This window comes from Brassica napus, chromosome A6, assembly GCF_020379485.1.
Source record: "Brassica napus cultivar Da-Ae chromosome A6, Da-Ae, whole genome shotgun sequence".
Classification (NCBI taxonomy): Eukaryota; Viridiplantae; Streptophyta; class Magnoliopsida; order Brassicales; family Brassicaceae; genus Brassica; species Brassica napus.
Window position 1 is genome coordinate 28,865,191 of NC_063439.1, and position 22,532 is coordinate 28,887,722.

A 22,532-nucleotide genomic window follows, 5' to 3' on the forward strand; every position below is an offset into this window, starting at 1 on the left:
CTAAGGGTAGTGGTAGTTTTGTTGTTACTCAAAAAATATATATATATATATATACATCTGTTTTCTTTTTTGCCTTAATGTATTAAACCCCTTGAGCTATGCTGATCATGTTTCCTTTTACAAAAAATGTTTAAGAAAGAAGTGCATGCTTGTAAAACTTGGAATTTAACAACCGTTTCTTGCCTCAACCAGCTTTAGAAGTTCTTACTACCTTTGGCAGCTCAACGGAATCCAGATCCCCAGGGTATGGAGTCCACAGCCCAAAGCCTCCTCTGCTCTCCTTCATACTCTCTCCTTTCCCTTTCAGTTCCTTTAGACTCTTGACCCACTCTATCTTTGAGGAATGTTCTCTGATGTGAGGGTGCAGTTCAAACAGAGAGTTGTACTCACAGTTCTGAAACATGAACACCTTGAATGCTCCTTTTAGTCTGTCCACTACGTACCCAAAGCTAAGCTGGTCCCTCGGCGTTAACAGGTGTACCTCGTTGAACCACAGGCAGCTGAACAGATTGTTCATTGCAGTGTGCTCTCTTATTATCACCGCTCCCTCTGGAACATCTGTGTGTAACGCAAAACAAGAGAATAGTAGTCCTAAGTATTATATTATTAATGATGATGACATTGTTTTATTTATGTTAATTACCACTAACAGTGCTCTTCTTGATGCTCCATGGTTCTAATCCCTCGTACCGATATATTTTCATCTGAAGATCAACAAGAGGTCGGGCATATCGCTTTCTCCTCTTGCACGCATCAGCTTCCTCATATATGTTTCGGTGATGTTTGTGTTGAGCAATGGCAAAGGTATGCTTCCCACGCCACAAATACCTGCAAATCCGGAATATGCATAGATATTTTAGCAATTTATTGCAAAGTGAAAGTGGGATATCAATCCATCCTAGTCTTCTGCTAGCTACTCCTTCCTAATAATAAAAAAAAATGGATGAAACCAATGTAGTTAATTATTATTTATACCTTTCTAAAATAAGCAAGGGATCAACGATAAGCTCCATTTTGCCGTCAATCCAAATGCTGTAGCGTGCTTGAGGGAACAACCTGTGAGTTAAGATTTTGGGGACTTTACCGTTCCTCCGAGGTTCATCATAAGGAGGAGTTTGTAGTAGAATAAGACGCCAAATGCCAACCCAATGGCCTCCTTGGGAATCTTGCCTCACACTAGTGTTAGACCTCAAGAAATCGAGAGAGACCTCGTCAAGCACCATAAGGAAACAGAAGAGGTTCTTGGAACGCTCACTAATGTTAGAGGGCTGGTGGGGTTGATCATAAGCATCGAAAATGCCAGTGGCAACCACAAATTTACATTTCTGAACGTATTGTTTGTCCAGAGACGACATTTCAGCGCCACCACCTGGCATGAACCCGCAATGGACCTGAAAGGGAATTAATAATAATAAACAATTGGAAGTAGTAAATAAGTGGGAAGAATGGATATGGCAGACCTTCATCTGGGGTTTGAGAGTAAAGCTTTCTTGACGTTGAGACCAGCTAATGTTGCCGCCAAAGAGAGGAAAGGGAGAGGAGGAGGAAAGATGATCATCCTCAGTAATGTAGGTCAGGTTGGTGACAATAGAATCAGGGGTTATAGAAGTGGGAAGGAGCACCTTATCAGGGTCATAGGCTACCGGAATGGGGCATCCTAAGGAATAAAGAGAAAGAGAGTGTTACAGTGTAGTAGAAGAAGGTAAACAAAAAAAAAGTGACACTTACGGTGCTGGGGTTTAGGTACAAAGCCAATGGTGTCTAAGACGACATAGAGTCTGCCTTCTTTGTTGCAAATGGCTGCCAAGTGAAAAACATCATCAATTGAACCATTTCTTTCAAAGAAGAAACAAGAAAGAAAGAAAGAAAGAAATAATAATACCAGAGAAGAAGGAAAGGGAAGATTGACAAGACCAAACATGAAAGAGGAGGGCAAGAAGAATGAGAAGCATCCACAGAATGCCTCCAACTAGAAGCAGACGAAGGAACCCTGCCTTCCATATTGTTTTTATTGCGTAATCAGAGTGTAGTCTACTGGGAGAGAACAAGGAGGCACCACCCTCCTCTGTTACACACACAAACCACTTCCCATTTAGCTTCCTCTTCTTGTATCTTTATATATTCCAACAATAAAAAGAAAAAGAAGGGCAGACCTTTATTAGATTGATTACTCCTTTCTCCTCGGCGGCTCAACCGCACCGAAAGTGATCTCTGAAAATCACTCATCATCTTCACTCACCCAGATCTCCCTCCTCCTCCTAATAATCTAATCGACGGTGGATCTGGGGGAATCTTTCTTTCTATTGCCCACTTTAGCTTTGGTTTACTAATTTCGCAATACCGAACCGGGCCGGTTATAAAACCCACATACATACTCCCCAAAATATCCCAAATTGGATAACCAAACCAAATCCCATCTTATACCGAACCAAAACCCAAAACTGTTTAAATAACTGAGAAGATCTAAAATTTGGTATACCCACATTTCAATCCAAATCCAAATCCTAAAAACTAAAATTTTATTATAAATTAGAAGATTTATAGAAATTTGCTTTTGCGGTCAAACTTCATTGAAGCTTTTAATTTTCCGTTTAAATATTAGTTTAACATATTTTATTGGTGAAGTCTGTTCGAAAAGTTTGTTTGAGAAAACTTTGGATAAAGTGTGATATATAGTCTTCACTCCTCAATTTTTTTTAAATAAAAATTTAAATATCAAAATATGTTTGATATATTTTTCTCAAAATTTTATAAGTTAAATTTAAGATTTAATACTTAAGAAAATTTTCCATGATTATATATGTAAAAGTGTTTACACTTTTTTTGTTTAGTCGTTAGAGGATACTTGTAATTTTACTACAATTTATATTATTTTTGTATGTGATTATAGATTTGCATTTGAATTCTAGTTTTAAGTTATTTTGGTTAATTGCCCGTTTTTAAAATATGATAATAAATTAATTTGTACAATATTTCAAACTTAATAAGGTTTTGTGTTATTTGATGTAAGAATACATTTTGAAATGAATGAATTTCAAGTATATAATACAAATAGAGCTATTTGGTAAAGAATTATGCATAACTTGCCATTTATTTCCAAACAGAATGAATATCTAAATGATAGTGGTTAATCAACTCTATTATAGATTGGTGTGGATGAAGTAATATAAATGTGATCTACGGAGTGATGATGGGTCTCTGCATGTTGGAGGCTCGACCACACAATAAAGCATTCTTGGGCACAAGATATTCATCTCTGAGAGAGTGAACCGAAGAGTAAACTCGTAGATACAACTGTTGACCTAAGTATTGTCTCGCCCAGAACTCGCTCCTTAGATTCCACATCCCCACATTATCCAGTGCTACATATACGGCTGTCCATGATTCTGGATACACCTACAATAAATTTATAAAATTAAACACACACACACACACACACACATATTTCAGTTTCATTTGAGGTTCAAATATATATTATACAAAATGTTTAGGTACCTGAGTAGTTGAGCGAGAAACAGCATCCACGAGGTTATACTCTCGTCTGCTCGCATGTGACCATGTTCCTCTATCCATTCTGTGGACAAGTCACAGAGGTTATATTCGACAACTTTCACAAAAGTATTAGATGTGTATATGATTAATCTCCAAATCATATAGTATGATCATTTAGCTATAGTTCTCACCCAACAACCCAGAAGCTGTATCCATCTAGGTGGTAACTCTGGACGATCTTCTCGCGGTTTTGAAAGACAATCTCAATAAACGCCCTGTGGTTTGCTCCCATCACTGCGGTGTCCAGCCTTATCCCTCCTCCTCTTCTCGGCTGGTCAGGGATGCTTCCCACTTTGAAAACACCTCTGATGTTAAAGTAATCCGCAAGCTTCAGCGGAGTGTCCGAATGCACAAACGACACTCCGTTTATGGCATAGCGTTGCTTCCTCTTCACGAGGCCTGCTGAGCTTTCTAGTACTAAAGTCCTAGAGATATTTATTAGTCCATAGTGGTACGAGCCTTGAGGGTTGGGCCTTGGCCCGGACGCTGTCAGGTTGGTCCTAATGGATCGAGCTTGTTTGATAGACCAGTCTAGTTCATCGGCAGGCCCTCGAGCAGAGAGAGAAGCAGAAGAGAGGCTTTGTCTGGAGTTGGAGTAGTGAAGAGTAGAGCCGACCAGGATCTTCTTGGCGGCAAATCTAGTGGCAACGACGATGGAATAGTCTTTCTCAGGCTGGTCCATGGTGACCAGGACAGAGTAAGACTGACCAACGTGAATGTCGAGTGAGGAATACATGGACTGGATCGTGTGGGTTCCCTCAACCTCAACGAGCTTCATCTGATGGTCTACTATTTTGAAATTTAGCGAGTGTTGAAGCCCAACATTCGATATTCTGAATCTGTACGTTTTACCTGATCAAATATGTCCACAAAAAGTGATGAGATGGAGAATTAATTCTTCATATTAAAGTTAATTTGTGTGTATTTAATAGGAATTTTACTAAGATGAACCTTTGTGAACGGTGAGAGAAGAAGAAAAGTTGACACCATTCCCATTGATCAAAACCTTATCAGGAAAGGGTAGCCTGTGACCTCTATCCAAAAGTGCCTTCAAATTCTGAATTGTGTGCACTTGATATCATCATATGACAAGTAACCAGCTAGTTAATTAAAATGAAAGAGAATGTACCTTGTGGTCATGCTGAGAGTACCAATCGCCGATGAGGAAGGTGAAATCTCCGGCGGGTTCAGGGAAAGGGACGGGGATGCGAGGGCGGCTGAGGACACGGAGGCCACCAAAAGCACCAGCGGCTTTGTGAAAGGCGAGGGAAGGGAAGTAGAAGAAACTACCGATCTGGTCTTTCACTTGGATGGCATAAGTATAGTTCTTCCCCGGTGGGATTGGACAAGTAGTCCCATACACTCCATCTTGGTATGAGTTCTTCCTCAGCTGTACACCGTTCCTTCATTTTAAGAAGGAAAAAAATGTATTTGTTAAATCGTTGTATTCTTATTAACATGAATGAATACTTGACGTGTACTTCATCATTTAAATATGCAATTCCCTACTGGTCGTCATAACAAGATTTATATATGAATAAACGGCACATGTGCATGCAGATTACCAAACGCTCAAATTCTTAAGGTTTACAAAAATTATAAGGGCATGGGCGGAAGTAGATACCAAGACAAGAGAAAGGGCTCGTCGAGATCGTTGTGAACATTGATGATCAAATTGTCATTGGTGACTGAGTAAATCTCCGGTCCAGGAAATTGTCCGTTTATAAGAATTCCCTGCGTAGGCATATTAAACATGCATGATCAAAAGAAGAAGAAGAAGAAGAAGAAGAAGAAGCCACATTGATATTGTGGAAGAAAATCATGTACCCTTTGAGGAATGCCAAGTGGATAAATGTTGCCGTAAGTGACCCTCCAGTCGAAAAAACGGTAGGGATCTTCAGCCTGAACTAAAGAAACGATGATGGTCATCACTGTCCAAAGGCCGCAGTACTTTAGCCACCACCCCATATATACTCGTCTAGCTGATCAAACTTTGATGATTAGGAGGTGGGATGATAAAATGAAGAGAACGGTTGAAGATGTGAGTTTTGGAGTTCAATGACTCGGGGACGTATTTAAAGTCCAACGGGTGGGAGTATGCTTTCCAATTATAAGCTAATTCCGTGTTTTTTTTTTTGTGTTGGTTTGTCAATTGGTGATACAAGGCCCCACCTACTCCTTCTTTCTTCATCAATTGACCCAGTTAATTTAATTATATACTACTACTATATTGCTTTGAGAGGTGATTATTTAATGAATGAAACCGTCAATGCTTTAAATGTTTGCTGTATCTCTATCTTCAAGCTTTGTTTCATCTTCATTGGTGTTGTATTTTTAAGCTGCTTCCATTCTTTTTTTTTACTGACACAAATTTTGCGTTTTGTAAATCTTTTTATTGTGTAATAAGTTACAGGCGCATGTTGTCCATATGCTTGGTATCTAATTTGTAAATATTACATATAACTTAACTTTTTTTTTCGTTCTATACAAGTAGTTGCTATTCGAGAAATAATGTGCATGACTAACAAAAGGAATAGTCCGCCATGCACATAATAGTAATAAGAAAATAGCAAGAGCTCATGCTAAAACAAGATGATTGATGATTGGAGAAAGACCCAAAATGAAACTGTGAGGTGGGTCAATTGAGCGCGTAAATGTTGATGCTGAGTTGGATTGGCTTGGCGGCGCAGGAAATTTCGGAAGTTAGACTTATAAGATTAGATTATTTTTTTTCGTGCATTTAGCGTGTTTAAAACAATTCAACGTCAACATTCGTAAACTGTCCGATGATTGGTGGCCAGCTCATTGTCTCGTGGTTGAGCTGGTTTTGACCTCTACTCTTTTTTTTTTTAATTGTTGGATTGGTAACTCAGTCAAGTTTATGTCGTCCCTTTCACTTTCAACAAATTTTTAGTTCATACTTTAGTTTCGTATTCAAATTCATATAATATACATATATATATATATAACTTAAACGAAATGAGCTAATAATGATCAGATACCAACTGCATGAACGCGTGAGGGAGTAAACAGAACCCACCAGAAGAAGAAGCTATGGCAGCTGGAAACACAAAAGTCACAGTCTGTCTTCTTCCCCGTGATATTCTGAAAGGGACTAAAACCGTCTCTCTCTCCGTGAATGCCTTTATTACTTTTCTCACTTTACGTGATCTTAGACAGGCCTTTATTGGGCCCTCTATAACCCAGCCTAAACTTATAACTGACCGGACCATCTCCGGAAATTAGTTAAAACCACCCACCTTTATGTTTATATTGATATTTATAATTATATTCATATTATTAAAACCATTATGCATTTTTCTTGAGCCTTTTAGTTTTGAGAATATTAACCTGGAGACACACGAGGGAGGAGGTCCAGAATACAACAAGATGATGAATCATTTACTGAAAGTAAAAACACTCTAATTAACTAAGTTTCCTTTTTCATCATCGTCTTCGTGCTTAGTATGACTAGTAAGCTTCTTTTTAATCTTCTCTATACAGACTATACTCCCTTTCTGTTTAGCAAAAAAAAAAAGACTATACTCCCTTTCTCCTTCCCATCCTCATGTTCAGGCGCTTGGCTTGGTCTTGAGTCTTGACCTTTAGCTGCAGGAAGCTTCTCCTTGATCTTCTCCATGATGCCCTTCTTCTCCTCTGTTTCACACTGATCTACATCATCTTCCTTGTTGTGACAACACACCTTCTCCTTCTGCTTTTTTCCTTTTCTTCTCCTTCACTTCCCCATTTTCACCGGATTCTTCATCACTTGATGACTGCATAATGGATACATATAATATAACATCATCAAACAGCAAGTGTTACATTAAGATTTATCATAGAGTTTCCAAAGTACAAATGTGTCTATAAATTTACGTACAGAGCTATCAAAAAGGGGAATTCTTTCAGCGAGAGAAGGCTTCTCCTCTCCCTTGTTTTCCTTGGTCACATCGGAGGAAGGTACATCTTCCGGTTTCTTCTTGAGAAATTCAAATATTCCACACCCTTTAGAAGCTGCAGAATCGGCTTCCTGCTGCTCACTAGCACGAGAATAATCCGCCGTCTATTAATCACTACTCAGTTTGAATACTTAGCTTAGCAAATTGATGAGTTAGACATAGCCATGCAACAGTCTATTTATAGTAGCTCGACCTCATCAGTTCATCCACTACTCCCTCTGCTATTTTTCATTTTTATTTATAATTACAAGAGAACTAATAGTAATTAGAACTAGGTTCACGTTAAACATAGTACATTCTGAATACTCTGCGTTGCGCCGACCAATGGATGGACGGTGTGGGCGGTCCACGGTATTCAATAAGAAGAGCAAAAAAGTACATACAAATACAATGTTTTAAATAATCTGTTAAGAAATTGCAACTGATTTTGAATGCTAATTGGAGTGGGCCGAACAAGACGATGGGCTTATATAGAAACAACGAGCATAAAAAGACTATTCTGGTAATGCTTACCTGACTGGACTCCTTTACACTACTAAGCTTAGAAAACCCAGCTAGTTGATAGAGAATCTAGACAAATCTTAATCTTATATGCTGTGTATAACACCGACAATGAACACATAGAAGAAGATGGAGAGGGTAGAGTGTGAAGATATCTTCACATGTCGTAATCAATGCTGTTGCTGTGACAGACTTGTTATCACATGGATGTTTATTGATTACCAATCAATTGAATATCAAAGGTTTCGTGTTTTTTTTTTATCAACATTTTTTTCGGGTTAAAATGTTAAAATGAAATTAATCGAGTGTAAATGAGGTATGTTCCGAAAACTTATAAAGGAATTACAAGAACAACATTAGAGATTAGTAATAATACTAATGCTCTTACGTGTTCTTAGACTTCTTAATTTGCTAGTGGAACAGCAGCAGAGACTTCTTATTTTTGTGGTTTAATAGATATAAATATAATAATATAGTATGCATAATCATATCGATTTATAAATAAAATGTGTATTTATAAAATAGATTAAGTTAATATTTTGTAAATTACAATTATTAAAAATGAATAAAGATATATATAAACATAAAGTATGTTATACATTATATTTTTCACAATAAATTATACATAAGATGGTATTATATTAAGATTTTATTTGTTGTACATTATATTGTTCACAATAAATTATACATAAGTTGTATTTGTTGTTATATTTCATTTCCTTCCTAAACTGATTTTCTTTATTATTTAATCAAAATGCATCCTTAGCTATTAAATATGTTTTGTATAAAACCAGTATATTAATTATATAGACTTTTAAAAAAATGAATACATATATAGTATTCAAAAAATTGCTAAGCAATAACTAGTTGTTTCGTATAAAACCAGTATATTAATTATATAGACTTTTTTAAACTTAAACAAAGTCTAGGTGTTAATGAATAATATGTTTATTTTTAAATACCTTATATTTATTTTACTTACTTTTAAAATGTATGTGTAATTTTAAATTGTTTGATGATATAAAAATAGTATATATTAATGTCTCAAACAAATTTGTGAATTTGCAATTATCTATAAATTGGATGATGAAAATAATATAATTAAATTAGTCATATTTTTTTATTATGTTACTTAATTTATTTAGTTGAGACCAATGTAGATATATCCAAATCAACTTAGACTAATTTAAATAGATTTAATCTTAGATAAATAGAAAATAGTTTCAGTGATAATCGATTTACCAATTAGGTGATACTTTGACTAGTGCGTCAAAGGTAATCAACTACACAAGTTTATATATATGTATAGGTTATGATATGAAACAAATTATGTATATATATTTGGTTAGATGCTGATTACGCTGAAGATAATAAATGCTGGCTAAAGAGAGATCATCAAATATTCAAATCTAACCAATAATTAATCGAAAAGGGCGAATCTGAGGAGTTTACCGAATGTATATTTTGTAAGAAATTTGAATTGTTGTTTATACTACCATTAAAGAAGTGAATAAAAAAGTGACTTGCTTGGTGTTAACAAAAGAAAAAGAACAGGAAGCCGACATGTACGAGGCCCGAGGAAGAGAAGAGACACAGCTGTGGTGCAAAGAGTCGGTGCAATACCACGTCATCTACCCATATTCACACTGGGAACAGTTCTATTTATTTTGGTCAGCACTGGGAATAGATCTTTTGTTCTTTTTATAAGAGAAAAACAAAATTAACTCTGAACTCTTTGGAGATGAAAGATGTCAATGTCAATGGAATCAGATGTAAATTCCACAAACCGCGTACCTTTTTCTCGAGTTGTGGACTGGAGGATTGTAGTACGTAGACCAGCCAGCCAGCCAGCTGCCTCCATCTAATCTAGTGGACCTGGCTATATCAGTATGGAACCATGACGTGTATACAGATGCTGAGCTGGCACACACTCCTTTCTTCACTATTTATTCACACACTCCTTCCTCACCTATCCATCACCATCACTCACATTCGTAAGCAAACCACAAAAATAAAATAAAATAAATTAAAAATGGGAAGCTGCTTTCTAGTCTTGGTCGTTCTACTCTTCTCCTCCTCCGTTAACGCCTGCGACCGATGCCTTCACCGCTCTAAGGCTGCTTATTTCTCCTCTGCCTCTGCTCTCTCCTGTATTCACTCATCTCTCTCTCTCTTTCTCTCCACTTATTTTTGATTTCATTTTCTCTCATATCAGTCTTTCTTCTACGTACTGCTTTTCAGCCGGAGCTTGCTCCTATGGTTCAATGGCTACGGTTTTCTTCGCCGGTCACATAGCCGCTGCCGTGCCTTCCATCTACAAAGACGGCGCCGGCTGCGGAGCTTGCTTCCAGGTCAGATGCACCAACCCTTCTCTTTGCAGCACCAAAGGAACCACGGTGATGGTCACCGACCTGAACAGGAGCAACCAAACCGATCTCCTCCTAAGCAGCAGAGCCTTCAGGGCCATGGCTAAGCCGGTTCTTGGCGCCGACAGAGATCTTCTTAGACAGGGCATTGTCGACGTTCAATACCAGAGGTTCCAAACAAACCATCTTTTTTTTTTTTTTTTGCTTTAGTAGTGATAGTAACAAAGATTGATGAAAACAGAGTCCCTTGCGATTACGGAAACAAGAAGATGATGAATGTGAGAGTTGAAGAATCAAGCAAGAAGCCAAACTACTTGGCAATAAAGCTCTTGTACCAAGGAGGCCAAACCGAAGTCGTAGCCATCGACATTGCTCAGGTTGGTTCCTCCCACTGGAGTTACATGACCAGAAGCCACGGTGCCGTCTGGGTCACTGACAAAGTACCAACCGGACCTCTTCAGTTCAGGTTCGTGGTGACTGCTGGCTTTGACGGCAAAATGCTCTGGTCTCCCAGAGTTCTTCCGGCCAACTGGGAAGCCGGCAAGATCTACGACGCCGGCGTTCAGATCACCGACATTGCTCAGGAAGGTTGTGATCCATGCGACGATCACATCTGGAGCTGATTTACTACTTACTTCCTTAGAGCCCTCCTCATGTGTAATCAATCAGTCATTCACTATTATTTCATTAACTGCAATTAATGTTAGAGAAATTGCACTGCATATACAAGCATAACCGCTTAATTTGCAGATATGGAAAAGTGCTTTTTTCATCAACACGCGCTTGATTTTATGACTATTCTACCCCTAGGTTCGTGTAACGCTACCTACAGCCTATTCAATTTCGAAACCACCTATATTCTCTTTCTCATGCGTCACCAAAATCGATACAACACTCATCTCTCTCCTAGTATCTTTCACCGCTCATTTTTTTGGGAGTTCTTCGTCATCTCCGTCGAAAATTATTTTCAGAGGTTTCTAATACCAATCTCCGATCACCGCAAACCTAATTCTGAGTCGCAATTATTTATCACATCCTTTGACGGTAAGTCCATTATTCTACACATCTAATTGTTTTCCTCTGAAGTTTCTTCGAGTAAAACTCTTCGTATATCTTTTTAAGATATCTAAACTCGTTCATTTTCATCATATGCAATTTGGTAGATCTGTTAAATATTTCGATCCCGTGCAGATTTCATGTTCCCCACGGGAGATCAAATGGCAGACACCTTTTTCCATCTCGGTTCTTTGCCATTGGAGATGAACCCGATGGTCTGAGAGTCACTTTCTACCACCTACCACAAGCCTGGATGCATAAAGCATATATTAGAGACACTCGAGGAAGACGAACTCGAAGTCCTAAAGGCGTCGTCTTTTGGAAAATTCATAGAGTTGGCAGACCAGTCTCCATATTTCGGTCGTCTTGGACGTTTCATGATGTCGAGACAGCTTAAAGTAAACAAGAAATACGAGGCAATGGTATTAAACCAGCACATGCAAGGACGCTGGACACGGCTGAAAATGTAAGTATTCAATTGATATATCTATTTCTAGTAATAACTGATCATTTGATGTTTCTATTAACCGGTTAACAAACTCAGAAAACATGGACTTTTCTAGATTATACGGCTAACACACACAGAAAACATGAAATTTTCTAGATTATCCAGCTAACACACATATAAAACATGAATTTTATTAGATATCCGGCTAACAAGATAAAATATGTCCATACTTGTAGGTCCATGTTACGTCTATTATTCCTCAGGACCTGAAAGCACTGACCGTGGAAAGGGCAAGGTCTGTCCCTCAAAACCCCAACCACGCTCATTCTGGGGTCACATCCGTCTTGTTCATGATACTTAGCTTGGTTTGTTTGTGTTTGTTTGTAGCAAGAAGATGAAACGAAAGCTAAGAGAGCGCTTGTTACTCTTTGTGAGATTCTCAAGAAGAAGGTGTGGCTTGGTGATAAACATGATAGAGTTGCCATTGCAATTTGTTAAGCTTGCTTTCATGCTTCATCTTGGAGGTTTATCTAAAACTACGTCACTCATATTGTAACTTCAGTGTTGATTGGTTGAAGAGACGTGGTTTACATTAGGAAGCACATGTTCCAAGATGCAGAGATTCAATCTGTTAGTAGCTCTTTAGAAACCAGACCTTCAGTGTCATTACTGTATGGAATCTTGAGAAATACACTTATTGTCTAGATCGGGAAGGATAACATTTTGAATGACCGGCTATGTATGAATGGTAATGTTTTTTTCTGTTTTTTATCCGAACTTGTAATATATTAACCGGGAATGTCAATAATGGTGATTTCTTATGTTTTGCAACACAAGTCCTCCAACCTTCGGATATTTTCTAGTTGGTCCCAATATATTCAAGTGTACAAATAGCTTCACGAATCGGTCCCAGACTTTCAGATTCTACATTCCAAACCCTTTAAAAATCTCCTGAATGGTCCTTACAGTCTTAGTTGTTTTTTCATTGTTTCAATTCAAGTTACAATACTGGGATAATAGGTCATATTACCGGCTAAATGTAATTAAAAAAATCAAGTAAAATCTTAACCGCATATTCCATTAAATTATTAATTAGTATATATAACCGACTAACTATAAAAATGTCGAGATAACTGGTGTATATTACCGGCTAACTATAACAAATAAAAGTCAAGTAAAATCTTAACCGGCTAAACAACCATTTTAATCATTTGTATTGTAATTTGTTAATGAGTTAATTTTATGTTTAGCCGAACATGTAAATCTAAACATATATTTTGTGATTTATTAGAGAGTTAATTTTTTGTTTATCCGTGTTGATACAAAGTAACAACTATCTACTGATCAAAATAGCCGGTAAATATAAATTAAATACAAGCTAAAATGTAAAGTATCTGGATAAGTTAGAATATAACAATGCTAATATTAGGGGGACCAGTTTTGCAAAAAAAAAAAAAAATTGGATCCTCAGTTGCCATGAGCTTGCATCGATCGAACTGAGAAGACCCAAATGCTCAGTTCATCATGTTCGAACTGCAATACTCGATCCAGCTCAAGATGTACAATTCATCGCTTACTGAAGACCGTTCTACTCGATTTAATTATCTCGGTGTAAGCCTCACCATAATCAAACAACGAGAAGAGAAGACGCGGACACGACAACGCTCTGATGCGGTGGAGATGTGGTCACAACAAAATCTTAAGAACACTGATGTCTGAATAAAATCTCCTGAACATTTTTGTCTGGACCAAATCTCCTACACACTGCGATATGAATAATTTTCCACTTATAGAACAAAGCAGTAACACAAACGAATTACAAAACAAGAAATCTGATTATCGAACGACAATAAAATAAATAGAGAAGACACTAGAATATTATTGAAGATGAGATTATGTGTTTTGTGTACATTAAATATAGAAGGGGGAATAGAAGAATCAAAGAAAACTCAGATAAGAAAGCGAATTGGAGAAATAAAACAGATAAGAAAAAGGTGAAAGAATGGAGAAAGAGCATTAATAATTGTTTCTCTCTCTTCCAAATATTTGATCATCTTACGTAGAAGAAAGAGAAGGTATAGGGGCATCAATGTATTTTCGTAACAGTTAGAGGTGGGCTTCACGTTTGGGCCATCGGTTTTTCCATATGCGCTAATTTCTTCATCTTATAGTATTTAGTATGCAAATCGCTCTTAATGTTATTCATTTTTAAATAAAGAAAACAAGAGAACTAAGAAAGATTAAAAGATGGATTATACAATATATGTACAAAAGAGGTCTATATATGTACACAGGACCACCTTTCTTTCTACTCGTAACCCTTCAAATGACATTACATTTTTGTGTTTTGGAAAAGAATGCTGAATCTTGCATAAAGAGCACAAAAGAAGAAAAAAAAGAGAAGAATGATTAGTTCTCATGGTCAACTTCTGATTGATGATCCAAACCGCTTCTAGTGGCCATGGGGACATTGCCAATGTCCGAGTACTCCCATGGCCATGAGTCATGCTCGTCCTCTTTCAGTTCTTCATTGGCCTTCTTCTTTCGACAAATGCAGGAGGTCGGGTTCTCATGGAACTCTCCCTCTCCTGCTTTCATTTCATCTGGCTCCCCCATGAACCCGGTTTGGTACTTCCGGACCTTGGTTGAGAATTCATCCCATGTCATGTTGTGTCTGTTTGTGAAGATTTTGTGGAGTTTCTTGGCGTTTGGACGGATGGTCACTTTGTGTCCCATGTATCTCCTGCTCATTTTATTTTTTTTGAAAATTATTAGACAAGAGAGTGTGAAAAGAGTGATGTCAAGTATGCATTACCTTCTTCCAGCTAAGATTCTAGCCATGTTGCCGTTGTTGTTGGTGACAAATGCGTCGCTCTCATCACAGACGATGAAGTCAAGAGCTGCCATGCGTGATGAGAAGCGCGCAAAAGGAGCTAGCTCTTTCTTGGAGGTCAATGTCTCTTTTGTATGGAGATTTGGAAACAGAGCTCTCAATGGTGCTAGTGTAGCATCCCCTCCATATACCTCACCTGATGCAACGTACAAGTGAACTTCTCTTCCAAAACCTAAGCCCCTGAGCATCAGACCGATCTCCTCTGGAGTCAGGGGACATCTCCCGTGCTCCCGTACTTTGTCAGGGTTTGCCGCCTACACATTACATTGCAAGATAATTTAGTGTTTGATGATGAAAGAGTTGTTGTTATCCCATATGGAAATCAAAGTAAGCAATTCTTTCTCACGTGTAATGTTTTCCACCTTCTTCTCATAACTCCCAGTTCAAGTCTCTCTTTCTGACCTCCCCCGTAATAGCATCCGGAGAAGGCCAACATATCAGGTTCGAACCTAGAACCAACATCTGATTAGCCATATTCCTTTTTTTTCAAAAAAAAAAAAAGAGTTCCTTATTTGTGGTACCTGAGATGAAGGGCAACAAAGTGTTTGGCTTTGGTTCTCATCCGGTCAACCAGAATTTGACCCATCTTGTTGATAGTCTCCGTATATCTAACCGCATGGTAGTTCACTCTACACCTCAGCTTCTGTAGCTCTGTATCCAGGTGGTTGGCCAGCCTGTAATCGAATTTAGAGAGTTGTACAACCTGAAATATCAGAGAGGTTGATCATGAGCATACATACTCAGTCATATATCCAAAGAGGCGAACCTTGGTAAATTTTTGGAGTAGAAAACTGACATGCTTCTTCTTAAGAAGGGGCAAAACACGCTGCAGGTAGCAAGAGGGTGTGCACTTCCTGGGAACACGAATGGACTGTAGGCCAATGAGTCTTGACTCCTCTCCTTTAGGAAGCTCCTTGATGATCTTGACATCTTTGGAGAGATTCGAAATGAACCAATCAACGTCAAATATTTCTTCAAAGTTGCTGCACCAAGAGAAGTTATGTGTGTGTTAGAAAGAAGCAGGAAAACAATGTTCAGTCTCCTTCAAATAGAGAGAGAGAATATATAGAAGAGGACCTGATGTCCTTCCAGTATGAGTTTTGGTCCAGTTTAGGGATCACAAGAGTGGCATTTAGGATGTAAGCCGCAACCACAGCGTCTATTATCTGCATTCAAAAAAAAGAAGGTCAGAGAAAGAAACCAGCTCTCCCAGCAGGTAGGTAGCTTAATAATAATAATGAGTTCACAAGAAAAAACTCACCCCTGTTCGCTGTTGGTTTAAACCTCCGCTTGTAGCGATCAGTAAATATCGATCTGTTTGGCTCGTCTTATCCAAGACTGCCGCCACCCATTGCAATAATCATCAGCTGATTCAAAAAGTGGAAAAAAATGTTTTAAGGGTACGTTCAACGTACCTTGAAAGGTGCCACTGGCATTGCTGCAGCCATAGTAGGAGTTGGATAATTTCGAGCTCCATAAGTGGCGATCCGATCTTCCGCCATTTTCCTGAGATTACCAAAATAATGATCATTCATGTCTTTATTAAAAAAAGAGGTTTTCGGTAATGTATCAATGCTAAGAGCTATACGTACGGGTACAAGAAGCTTGGATTCTACGGCAACTTGATTCTTCCTCTGAAAACAAAACAGAGAATAAAATTACTGAAGAAGGATTTTCCAATTATTAAGTTGTTGAAATGAATGTAAACGTACGCCTAGTGGTGAGTGATGGATCACAGGAGGGAAGGAAAATGAGAAGAGGAGGAGGAGGAGGAGACAGCCGGAGAAGGCAGAGACCAGAGGAAATAGACGGTGACGGCGGCGAAGGAGTAGCAGCAACTGGTGTCGGATTCCGGCCATGGCCAGCTTTTTCTTGTCAGGTTCGGCGCCATAATTATCCCTTTTCTTCATCTTCATATTTAAAGACGCCATTAATTGTGTAACATACACAATTAGAATTACACAGGAGAGAGAGAGAGAGGGAGGCTACAAAGAATAAGAAGAAAACAAGAGAAATGGAAAGGAGAGTGAGCAAAACGAGGAGGCTGAGGAGGAAGAAGACGTCATTTTTTACAGAAATGACGTTGTTAAGGCAGAGCAAAAGTTGGTTGCCGATAAACAATGGACGAACTCCAAACTAATCTCCAACAAATAAACACTCAAACTTTTTAATTTTGTTTTTTAAAACTCTTTATTCTTATGTGTCTTTAGCAACTTACCGAATCTCCCGCTTTGTTATGTCTGTAACTTATATCTTTAATTTTGTTAGCTGTTTGATGATCTCATTACATTCTTATCTCCCAATCTATTCAGTTGAAATTGTCGTACCTTTTTCCTATTCCAAAATTAGACTTATCTTGTGAATTTTTCTTTTGTTTTTAAAAGCCAACTAGTTCAAAATTTATAAGTTAAATAAACAAAATCTAATATTAGAAAGTTGTGTGTTTGAGTCTATATCTCAAATACATGAAGGCATGTAATGATTAAAAAAATCAAAAAAAAGAATTCTTTGTGGATGGACTATAATATTTGAAAAAAATCAACTTGTTGTCTATATTAACAATAATAAACTGAATCAAAACATGACTACATGAGGAGAGACTCACCAGATGGGAAGTCGACGAAGTAACTTATCACATGTCTAGTTAGAAATGAGAATTTCGATCACATGCCAAATTTTGGCAAAACATAAACTATCAGAAAATCATTTGCAGTGTGTTTGATGAATAGATAGTTTATTCTATCAAAATAGATTGCTTTAAAAATTTACTCTATAAAAATCTATTATTAGATTAATTCATTAATATAGGTTTTTTTTCTTATTAAAACATGAACATTATTTAGAAATAATTTTATCTTTCAATGGTATGTACAAAAAAATGTCACTCATTATTTAATACTAATTATTATATCTAGAACTTTATAAAGAATAAATATGTCATTCAGATTTTGAGACCAATTAAATTAATGTTAATACACCTTTTCTTAATGACCTATGACTTAACCAAATCCATACACAATTTTTCAATTTAGTCCAATCATAATTGTCATATTTTCTGGTTTAGATGATTTTGACACATTAACATCAGTTCAATCTTTCATGGTCCATACCAAATGCAACCAGAATCGAACTATGAGACGTTTTATAAAATATTCAGTCTCTCTATAATCTTACTCATAAGCAACCGGTTTTAGTTTTTGAAACCATTTTACTTCCGAATTACTTTATTATATATGAATATATATATATATATATATATATAATGTAACATGTTTATAAGTATGAAATCATTATACATCAATAATCAATTCAATCGTGGATAATATAAACCATATTGTTATATAGATCGCATATTATAAATTTACTGTCATGACTTGAGTTATAATTGTTGTTACTTAGAATGGAACTTTTTTTCCTTTTTTATTCAGAAAAAGTTTTCCAGTGGAAATTTAAGTATGGATTTCAAAATAGATTAACTGCAATTCATGAAAAATGTTCTCTAAAGGGGAACTATGGATAAAAAACATTATTCTGATTGTTAAAACATAGTTAACAGATAGTAAAGATAAGGTCCAATATGATTAAAACGTGAGATCATTAATTCCAAACTGCTCAAATATTTTTTCTTTCTTTTTGAGTTTTCAAAATATCTTGCCTCAATTATTTTCAAAACTGATTTTGCTAACAAAATGTAACAAGACTGATTATAAAATATACTAATATAATTTAGTTATTTATTTGGCTAACTAATCAAAAAGACTTACATAAATCCTGATTACTTAATTTTTTTTTTTTTGAAACACAACTTCATTAAATTTAGTGGCCAATGTTTGGTGGTGCCATGATGGCGAGCTCAGCTAATAAGCTCTGTTTTGCTAAACCATCGGCTATTACATTCCTCTCACGAGGGATCCATACAAACGAGATGTAATTAAAAGAGGAGGTAAGCTCAAAGATGTCCGCTACAACACCATAGAGTTCCGCGCTGGATGTCTCCGAGTTCAGAGCTTTGATAAGGGTTGTCGAGTCCGATTCACACCTCACCTTCGCGATACCAAGGTCCTTACACTTCAAGACAGCTTCTCTCATTGCCAGTCCCTCCGCCATGAGAGGAGATCGAACGTGGTGTGTTGGGGCAGAGTATGAGGCGTTGAAATCTGCGTCATTGACGATCCAGCCGAGTCCAGCAAGTTGTTTGTCTTCTTTCCAGGCTGCATCAGATTTAACGATAGCAGTCCCTGCATTTGGATACAGAGGCGGAGCTTTGGGTTTCCCTGTCGTTATCTTTTGTTGGCACTGGGTCCACTCACGCGCCGCTGATACCGCTTTGGAGATGACTTCATCTGAGGAGCAACGTCTGTCATTAAAGACCAAGTTGTTCCTAGCAAGCCACAATTGCCAGAGGATCCACGGGGCCAGAGGACCCTCTCCAACTCCCGTAGGAGGCAATGATAGACGTTGACAAAAGCTTTCCCATACCGACCTTAAATCTAGTGATCCGCTAATCTCAATTCCGGGAGACACCGGACCGCATTTCCAAACCTGTTGGCTGAAGCTGCAATGGAGAAAAAGATGATCTATAGATTCAGGTAAGCCGCAGCTTTTGCACTTTCCATCGATCTTAATCTGTCTAGCTCTGAGTTGTTCTCCCACCGGCAGGGCCCCATGGAAGATTTTCCATAGGAAAAGCTTTATTTTGGGCGCAGTGTGAAGATTCCACACATTCTTCTTCCAGTCAAATTGGATGGAGTTCGTATCCGGTGGATTTAAACTCGCAGTTCTGGACCTTACAGCCGCATACCCCGATTTCGTAGAGTACTCTCCTGTCTCGTGTTTTAGCCAGATTAGCTTGTCCGGGGCGCCTGTTAAGCTTGGTTTGATCCTCAGGATGGACTTTTCTTCGAAGGGGAGAACCTGTCGAATTCTTTCCACATCCCACTCATTTTTCTCAGGGAGAAAGAGGATCTACAACCTGATTACTTAATTAATAATACGTTTTTGATATATAATGTAGTCTCAAAATTCTTGGAATGTATATTTCTAAAAATGATTTTGATAACAGGCTGAAACCAATTTTTTTTAATAAATATATTTTCAAAAACTAATTTATCTCCTATATAACACCAAACCTTAAAAAAACATATAAACCTTCACTATAAAAACATAAAAAGATAGATTAATCAAATATAAATATCGACCACATTATAAATAACACAAAACTTTAACAAAACATAAACTAATTATTTCATATGAATTTAAATTTACTAATAGAAATGAAATAGTTACTATTAATGTGGAAGAATTGTCAATGGTGGTTCATACATACAAGTCGCAAGGCACTAATTAGTCTCCTGTATTCGTTTTTATTTTGCGTCCAAAGCTTTTGTTGTTAAGTCTGTTTCTTTGTGGTAGCAGGGAAGATGGATTCTATTATGACATCATTTTGTTAGAAAGACAAAGCGAGCATGAAGGTGTATTCTTCTGTTTGGAATAAGAAATCATGCCTCATGTTATGTATCTTCAACTCTGTACATAAAATATATATAATCAATATGTAACGGCTTCTTGGTGATCTGCAAAACACCTGGGCGTTAAGGATAAAAACGTAGAATGGTCTCTCCTTGAATGTTTAGTTAATCCTTTGTGATCCATCTACGGCCCCTTACTTCAAATCCACTATAAGCTTGATCACTACTGCTCTCTCCCCCGCTTTCCGCGCTCGTGTAACCTGATTTGCGCCGGTGCTTTTTGGTCCTTGTAACTCCGCTGTCACTAAAACTCCCATTTAAAAGCGGATCATCGATCCCGCGAATCACTCGCCGACTAGATGATGATGATGACATGCAACTGTCATCCTTAACTCTTCTCTTGTCTTTGTCGTGTTTCTTTATGTTCTGTGAGATCTTGTGAAGTTTCTCATTAAACTTTGTAATGCTCTTCTCCATAGGCTCGACTGCTTGAGTCACTGTGAACCTGACGTCTTTCACAATCTACAAACATAGCCTATTTGTGATCAGAAGGTCGATAAATCATTTAATATTTTGGATGTAAAAGAATAACAAGGAAGACTCACGTATTCACCACCACCAACGAAAACATCTCTCATGCTTTCTTTGATGGTCATACCACTTCTGATATCAACGTTAGGATGTGGAAGGCGGACCTTCGTTGGTCTCTCACTGTCCCTAATCTCATCGGGATCAATAGGACAGTCCACGGATGCATAGTCCCCGAGAACTGATACAGATCCAGTAAAGCGATCTCCCATTAGACCGTAAGGTTTTGCTGGGAATACATACAGGTGAACAACCGAAGCAATACCCATCTGCGTTGGACCAACACAAACTTTGAGTCATGTCAAGATAGAAAAACAGACAAGACGGAATGATGGAAAGAGAAGGACCTCAATGCAAATGATGAAATCTTGAACACTAGTCTTCAACTGCAAGCTCTGTGCAATGGAACTTTTGAACAAACCGAGGGAAGAGAGAAGAGCAATGGCAACACCTTGCCACCAAGTCAAGAACACGATTGACTTGAATGTTAGAAACTTGGCAAGGGGATTTATGTGCGCCAGCTCATCTTTGGTTGCACCATAGAACTGAACCAGACAGTATAAGGCCCATGACTGGCTAAAATTGAGAACAACTGCCAAGTAAGGGTACCCACAATCCCATTTAAACTCTCCTTCACAGTAGACACCGAAGGCTTCAAGAATGAGGGCAGTGAGGGCAGTGAGAGACTTTATAATCATCTGCCAAAGGAGAGGAATAGTCAAAGAAAAGAGATGTAGGAGGATGGTGGGAGAGAAAAGAAAAGTAGTGGGAAAGTACATACATATTGAACGATACCAAACTTAACAACTTGATAGAACCAGTGACTGAGCCTCCAGGGTTTTAAGAAAAGATTCATAGGGAAAGGATGTTTAATAGTTCCCTTATCGTCATTGTGATCAAGTAAGAGGGGAGTCTTAAAGCTCTTGCGGCCTTGTCGTTGCATAAACTCAATGGTCCTATCTTCCCCACCTAAGCAGGCAACAAGGTAGCGACCAAAACAGTACATGGCAAAGGATTCATAGCAGTCACGTAGAATGCCGCAGTCAACGCTGATGGATGGGTTGACAAGGGATGCAAACTGTTGAATCCATAGATAGATTAGATTAGCTTAGTAGAACCAAAAAAAATGAAGAATCTAATAATAATAATAAGACAGAGAGACAATTCACTCACAGACTCAATTGAATAGCAAGGGACCATGAGGATGACTCCGATCAAAAACATTTGCTCCTGAGAGAGAGAGAGAGGGGTGAATTAAAACAAATAAAAAGATAGAAATAACAAGAAGAAGAGAAAGTGAAAACCTCAGGGTTCTTGTAAGTAGAAAGGTGATCGAAGACAAGATACAAGGAAAGGGAGAGGGTGAGAATCAAAAAAGCACCGGCCATAAAGCTTGCCCAAGCCGGAGCCGAGTAAGCTAGAAGCGTTGATGATATATCCATCAATCACCCTAATTGATATTGAGTTCAACTACCACCATATGGATATGAGCTACCTCGATGCTAACATCACGATTAGAATCGAATTGACCTCCTCCTCCTGCTGCTGCTTAATCGATCTCCTCCGCCTATACTTTTTGATCTGACCAAAAGATCGGAGAAAAGCAGCGAGACTACCTAATGGCGAAACGCAAATCAATCTTCAAGGAATTGTTCAGAGAGAGCTACGATGAGAGAAATAATAAACCAAACACAAAAAAGA

General features: G+C 37.8%; 6 protein-coding genes across 9 annotated transcripts; 1 reads left to right on the plus strand and 5 right to left on the minus strand.

The window, feature by feature from the left end:
• Positions 1–24: 24 nt before the first annotated feature.
• On the minus strand, positions 25–2,311 carry BNAA06G40980D (probable hexosyltransferase MUCI70). Its single transcript, XM_013876453.3, has 7 exons — positions 2,154–2,311; positions 1,883–2,065; positions 1,729–1,800; positions 1,461–1,657; positions 976–1,391; positions 644–828; positions 25–558 (listed from the first exon to the last, which is right to left on the minus strand). Exons 1-7 carry the CDS (start codon positions 2,227–2,229, stop codon positions 185–187), a joined length of 1,503 nt encoding a protein of 500 aa, XP_013731907.1. The 5' UTR covers positions 2,230–2,311; the 3' UTR covers positions 25–184.
• Positions 2,312–3,060: 749 nt separating this feature from the next.
• On the minus strand, positions 3,061–5,640 carry LOC106435528 (L-ascorbate oxidase homolog). The gene is made up of 7 exons (XM_013876425.3): positions 5,380–5,640; positions 5,177–5,286; positions 4,682–4,955; positions 4,504–4,609; positions 3,684–4,404; positions 3,496–3,574; positions 3,061–3,396 (listed from the first exon to the last, which is right to left on the minus strand). The coding sequence occupies exons 1-7, from the start codon at positions 5,518–5,520 to the stop codon at positions 3,178–3,180; spliced, it is 1,650 nt and encodes a 549-aa protein (XP_013731879.1). The 5' UTR covers positions 5,521–5,640; the 3' UTR covers positions 3,061–3,177.
• Positions 5,641–6,817: 1,177 nt separating this feature from the next.
• LOC106435534 lies at positions 6,818–9,873 on the minus strand. The gene is made up of 4 exons (XM_013876430.3): positions 9,807–9,873; positions 8,025–8,065; positions 7,433–7,615; positions 6,818–7,328 (listed from the first exon to the last, which is right to left on the minus strand). Exons 1-4 carry the CDS (start codon positions 9,871–9,873, stop codon positions 7,230–7,232), a joined length of 390 nt encoding a protein of 129 aa, XP_013731884.1. The 3' UTR covers positions 6,818–7,229.
• A 94-nt stretch (positions 9,874–9,967) lies between these two features.
• On the plus strand, positions 9,968–14,193 carry LOC106435530 (expansin-like A2). Of its 3 annotated transcripts, XM_022688062.2 has the most exons (7): positions 9,968–10,162; positions 10,254–10,548; positions 10,620–11,035; positions 11,129–11,422; positions 11,570–11,900; positions 12,119–12,177; positions 12,270–12,713. In XM_022688062.2, exons 1-3 carry the CDS (start codon positions 10,045–10,047, stop codon positions 10,999–11,001), a joined length of 795 nt encoding a protein of 264 aa, XP_022543783.1. In that variant the 5' UTR covers positions 9,968–10,044; the 3' UTR covers positions 11,002–11,035; positions 11,129–11,422; positions 11,570–11,900; positions 12,119–12,177; positions 12,270–12,713. The 3 variants fall into 3 exon arrangements, with proteins under 3 accessions (XP_022543783.1, XP_013731881.1, XP_048590818.1); XM_013876427.3 differs by having other exon boundaries at positions 10,620–11,422; XM_048734861.1 differs by lacking the exons at positions 11,129–11,422; positions 11,570–11,900; positions 12,119–12,177; positions 12,270–12,713 and adding an exon at positions 14,080–14,193 and having other exon boundaries at positions 10,620–11,080.
• A 13-nt stretch (positions 14,194–14,206) lies between these two features.
• LOC106435529 (protein ROOT HAIR SPECIFIC 17) lies at positions 14,207–19,110 on the minus strand. Its single transcript, XM_022688061.2, has 10 exons — positions 16,488–19,110; positions 16,368–16,409; positions 16,191–16,281; positions 16,037–16,113; positions 15,853–15,941; positions 15,572–15,758; positions 15,297–15,478; positions 15,122–15,224; positions 14,698–15,029; positions 14,207–14,625 (listed from the first exon to the last, which is right to left on the minus strand). The coding sequence occupies exons 1-10, from the start codon at positions 16,704–16,706 to the stop codon at positions 14,292–14,294; spliced, it is 1,656 nt and encodes a 551-aa protein (XP_022543782.1). The 5' UTR covers positions 16,707–19,110; the 3' UTR covers positions 14,207–14,291.
• Positions 19,111–20,184: 1,074 nt separating this feature from the next.
• On the minus strand, positions 20,185–22,525 carry LOC106435553 (protein LAZ1). Of its 2 annotated transcripts, XM_013876460.3 has the most exons (6): positions 22,136–22,525; positions 22,005–22,061; positions 21,613–21,909; positions 21,179–21,529; positions 20,849–21,100; positions 20,185–20,765 (listed from the first exon to the last, which is right to left on the minus strand). In XM_013876460.3, the coding sequence occupies exons 1-6, from the start codon at positions 22,271–22,273 to the stop codon at positions 20,409–20,411; spliced, it is 1,452 nt and encodes a 483-aa protein (XP_013731914.2). In that variant the 5' UTR covers positions 22,274–22,525; the 3' UTR covers positions 20,185–20,408. The 2 variants fall into 2 exon arrangements, with proteins under 2 accessions (XP_013731914.2, XP_013731915.2); XM_013876461.3 differs by lacking the exon at positions 20,185–20,765 and having other exon boundaries at positions 21,043–21,120; positions 22,136–22,507.
• Positions 22,526–22,532: the final 7 nt, after the last annotated feature.

Coding starts and splice junctions, on each gene's coding strand:
- BNAA06G40980D (XM_013876453.3), bottom strand. CDS start 2,229: ATGATGAGTGATTTTCAGAGATCACTTTCGGTGCGGTTGAGCCGCCGA. Junction 1,658..1,728: donor TGTACCTAAACCCCAGCACC/GTAAGTGTCACT, acceptor TTTATTCCTTAG/GATGCCCCATTCCGGTAGCC. Junction 559..643: donor CAAGAAGAGCACTGTTAGTG/GTAATTAACATA, acceptor CGTTACACACAG/ATGTTCCAGAGGGAGCGGTG.
- LOC106435528 (XM_013876425.3), bottom strand. CDS start 5,520: ATGGGGTGGTGGCTAAAGTACTGCGGCCTTTGGACAGTGATGACCATC. Junction 4,956..5,176: donor GAGCCCTTTCTCTTGTCTTG/GTATCTACTTCC, acceptor CTTAAAATGAAG/GAACGGTGTACAGCTGAGGA. Junction 4,405..4,503: donor TTCTCTCACCGTTCACAAAG/GTTCATCTTAGT, acceptor ATATTTGATCAG/GTAAAACGTACAGATTCAGA.
- LOC106435534 (XM_013876430.3), bottom strand. CDS start 9,873: ATGGAGGCAGCTGGCTGGCTGGCTGGTCTACGTACTACAATCCTCCAG. Junction 7,616..8,024: donor GTGTAAAGGAGTCCAGTCAG/GTAAGCATTACC, acceptor AGTGATTAATAG/ACGGCGGATTATTCTCGTGC. Junction 7,329..7,432: donor TTCCCCTTTTTGATAGCTCT/GTACGTAAATTT, acceptor TCCATTATGCAG/TCATCAAGTGATGAAGAATC.
- LOC106435530 (XM_048734861.1), top strand. CDS start 10,045: ATGGGAAGCTGCTTTCTAGTCTTGGTCGTTCTACTCTTCTCCTCCTCC. Junction 10,163..10,253: donor CTCTGCCTCTGCTCTCTCCT/GTATTCACTCAT, acceptor ACTGCTTTTCAG/CCGGAGCTTGCTCCTATGGT. Junction 10,549..10,619: donor GTCGACGTTCAATACCAGAG/GTTCCAAACAAA, acceptor TGATGAAAACAG/AGTCCCTTGCGATTACGGAA.
- LOC106435529 (XM_022688061.2), bottom strand. CDS start 16,706: ATGGCGTCTTTAAATATGAAGATGAAGAAAAGGGATAATTATGGCGCC. Junction 16,410..16,487: donor TCCATCACTCACCACTAGGC/GTACGTTTACAT, acceptor TTTTGTTTTCAG/AGGAAGAATCAAGTTGCCGT. Junction 16,282..16,367: donor AATCCAAGCTTCTTGTACCC/GTACGTATAGCT, acceptor TGGTAATCTCAG/GAAAATGGCGGAAGATCGGA.
- LOC106435553 (XM_013876460.3), bottom strand. CDS start 22,273: ATGGATATATCATCAACGCTTCTAGCTTACTCGGCTCCGGCTTGGGCA. Junction 22,062..22,135: donor CTACTTACAAGAACCCTGAG/GTTTTCACTTTC, acceptor TCTCTCTCTCAG/GAGCAAATGTTTTTGATCGG. Junction 20,766..20,848: donor TCGTTGGTGGTGGTGAATAC/GTGAGTCTTCCT, acceptor CTATGTTTGTAG/ATTGTGAAAGACGTCAGGTT.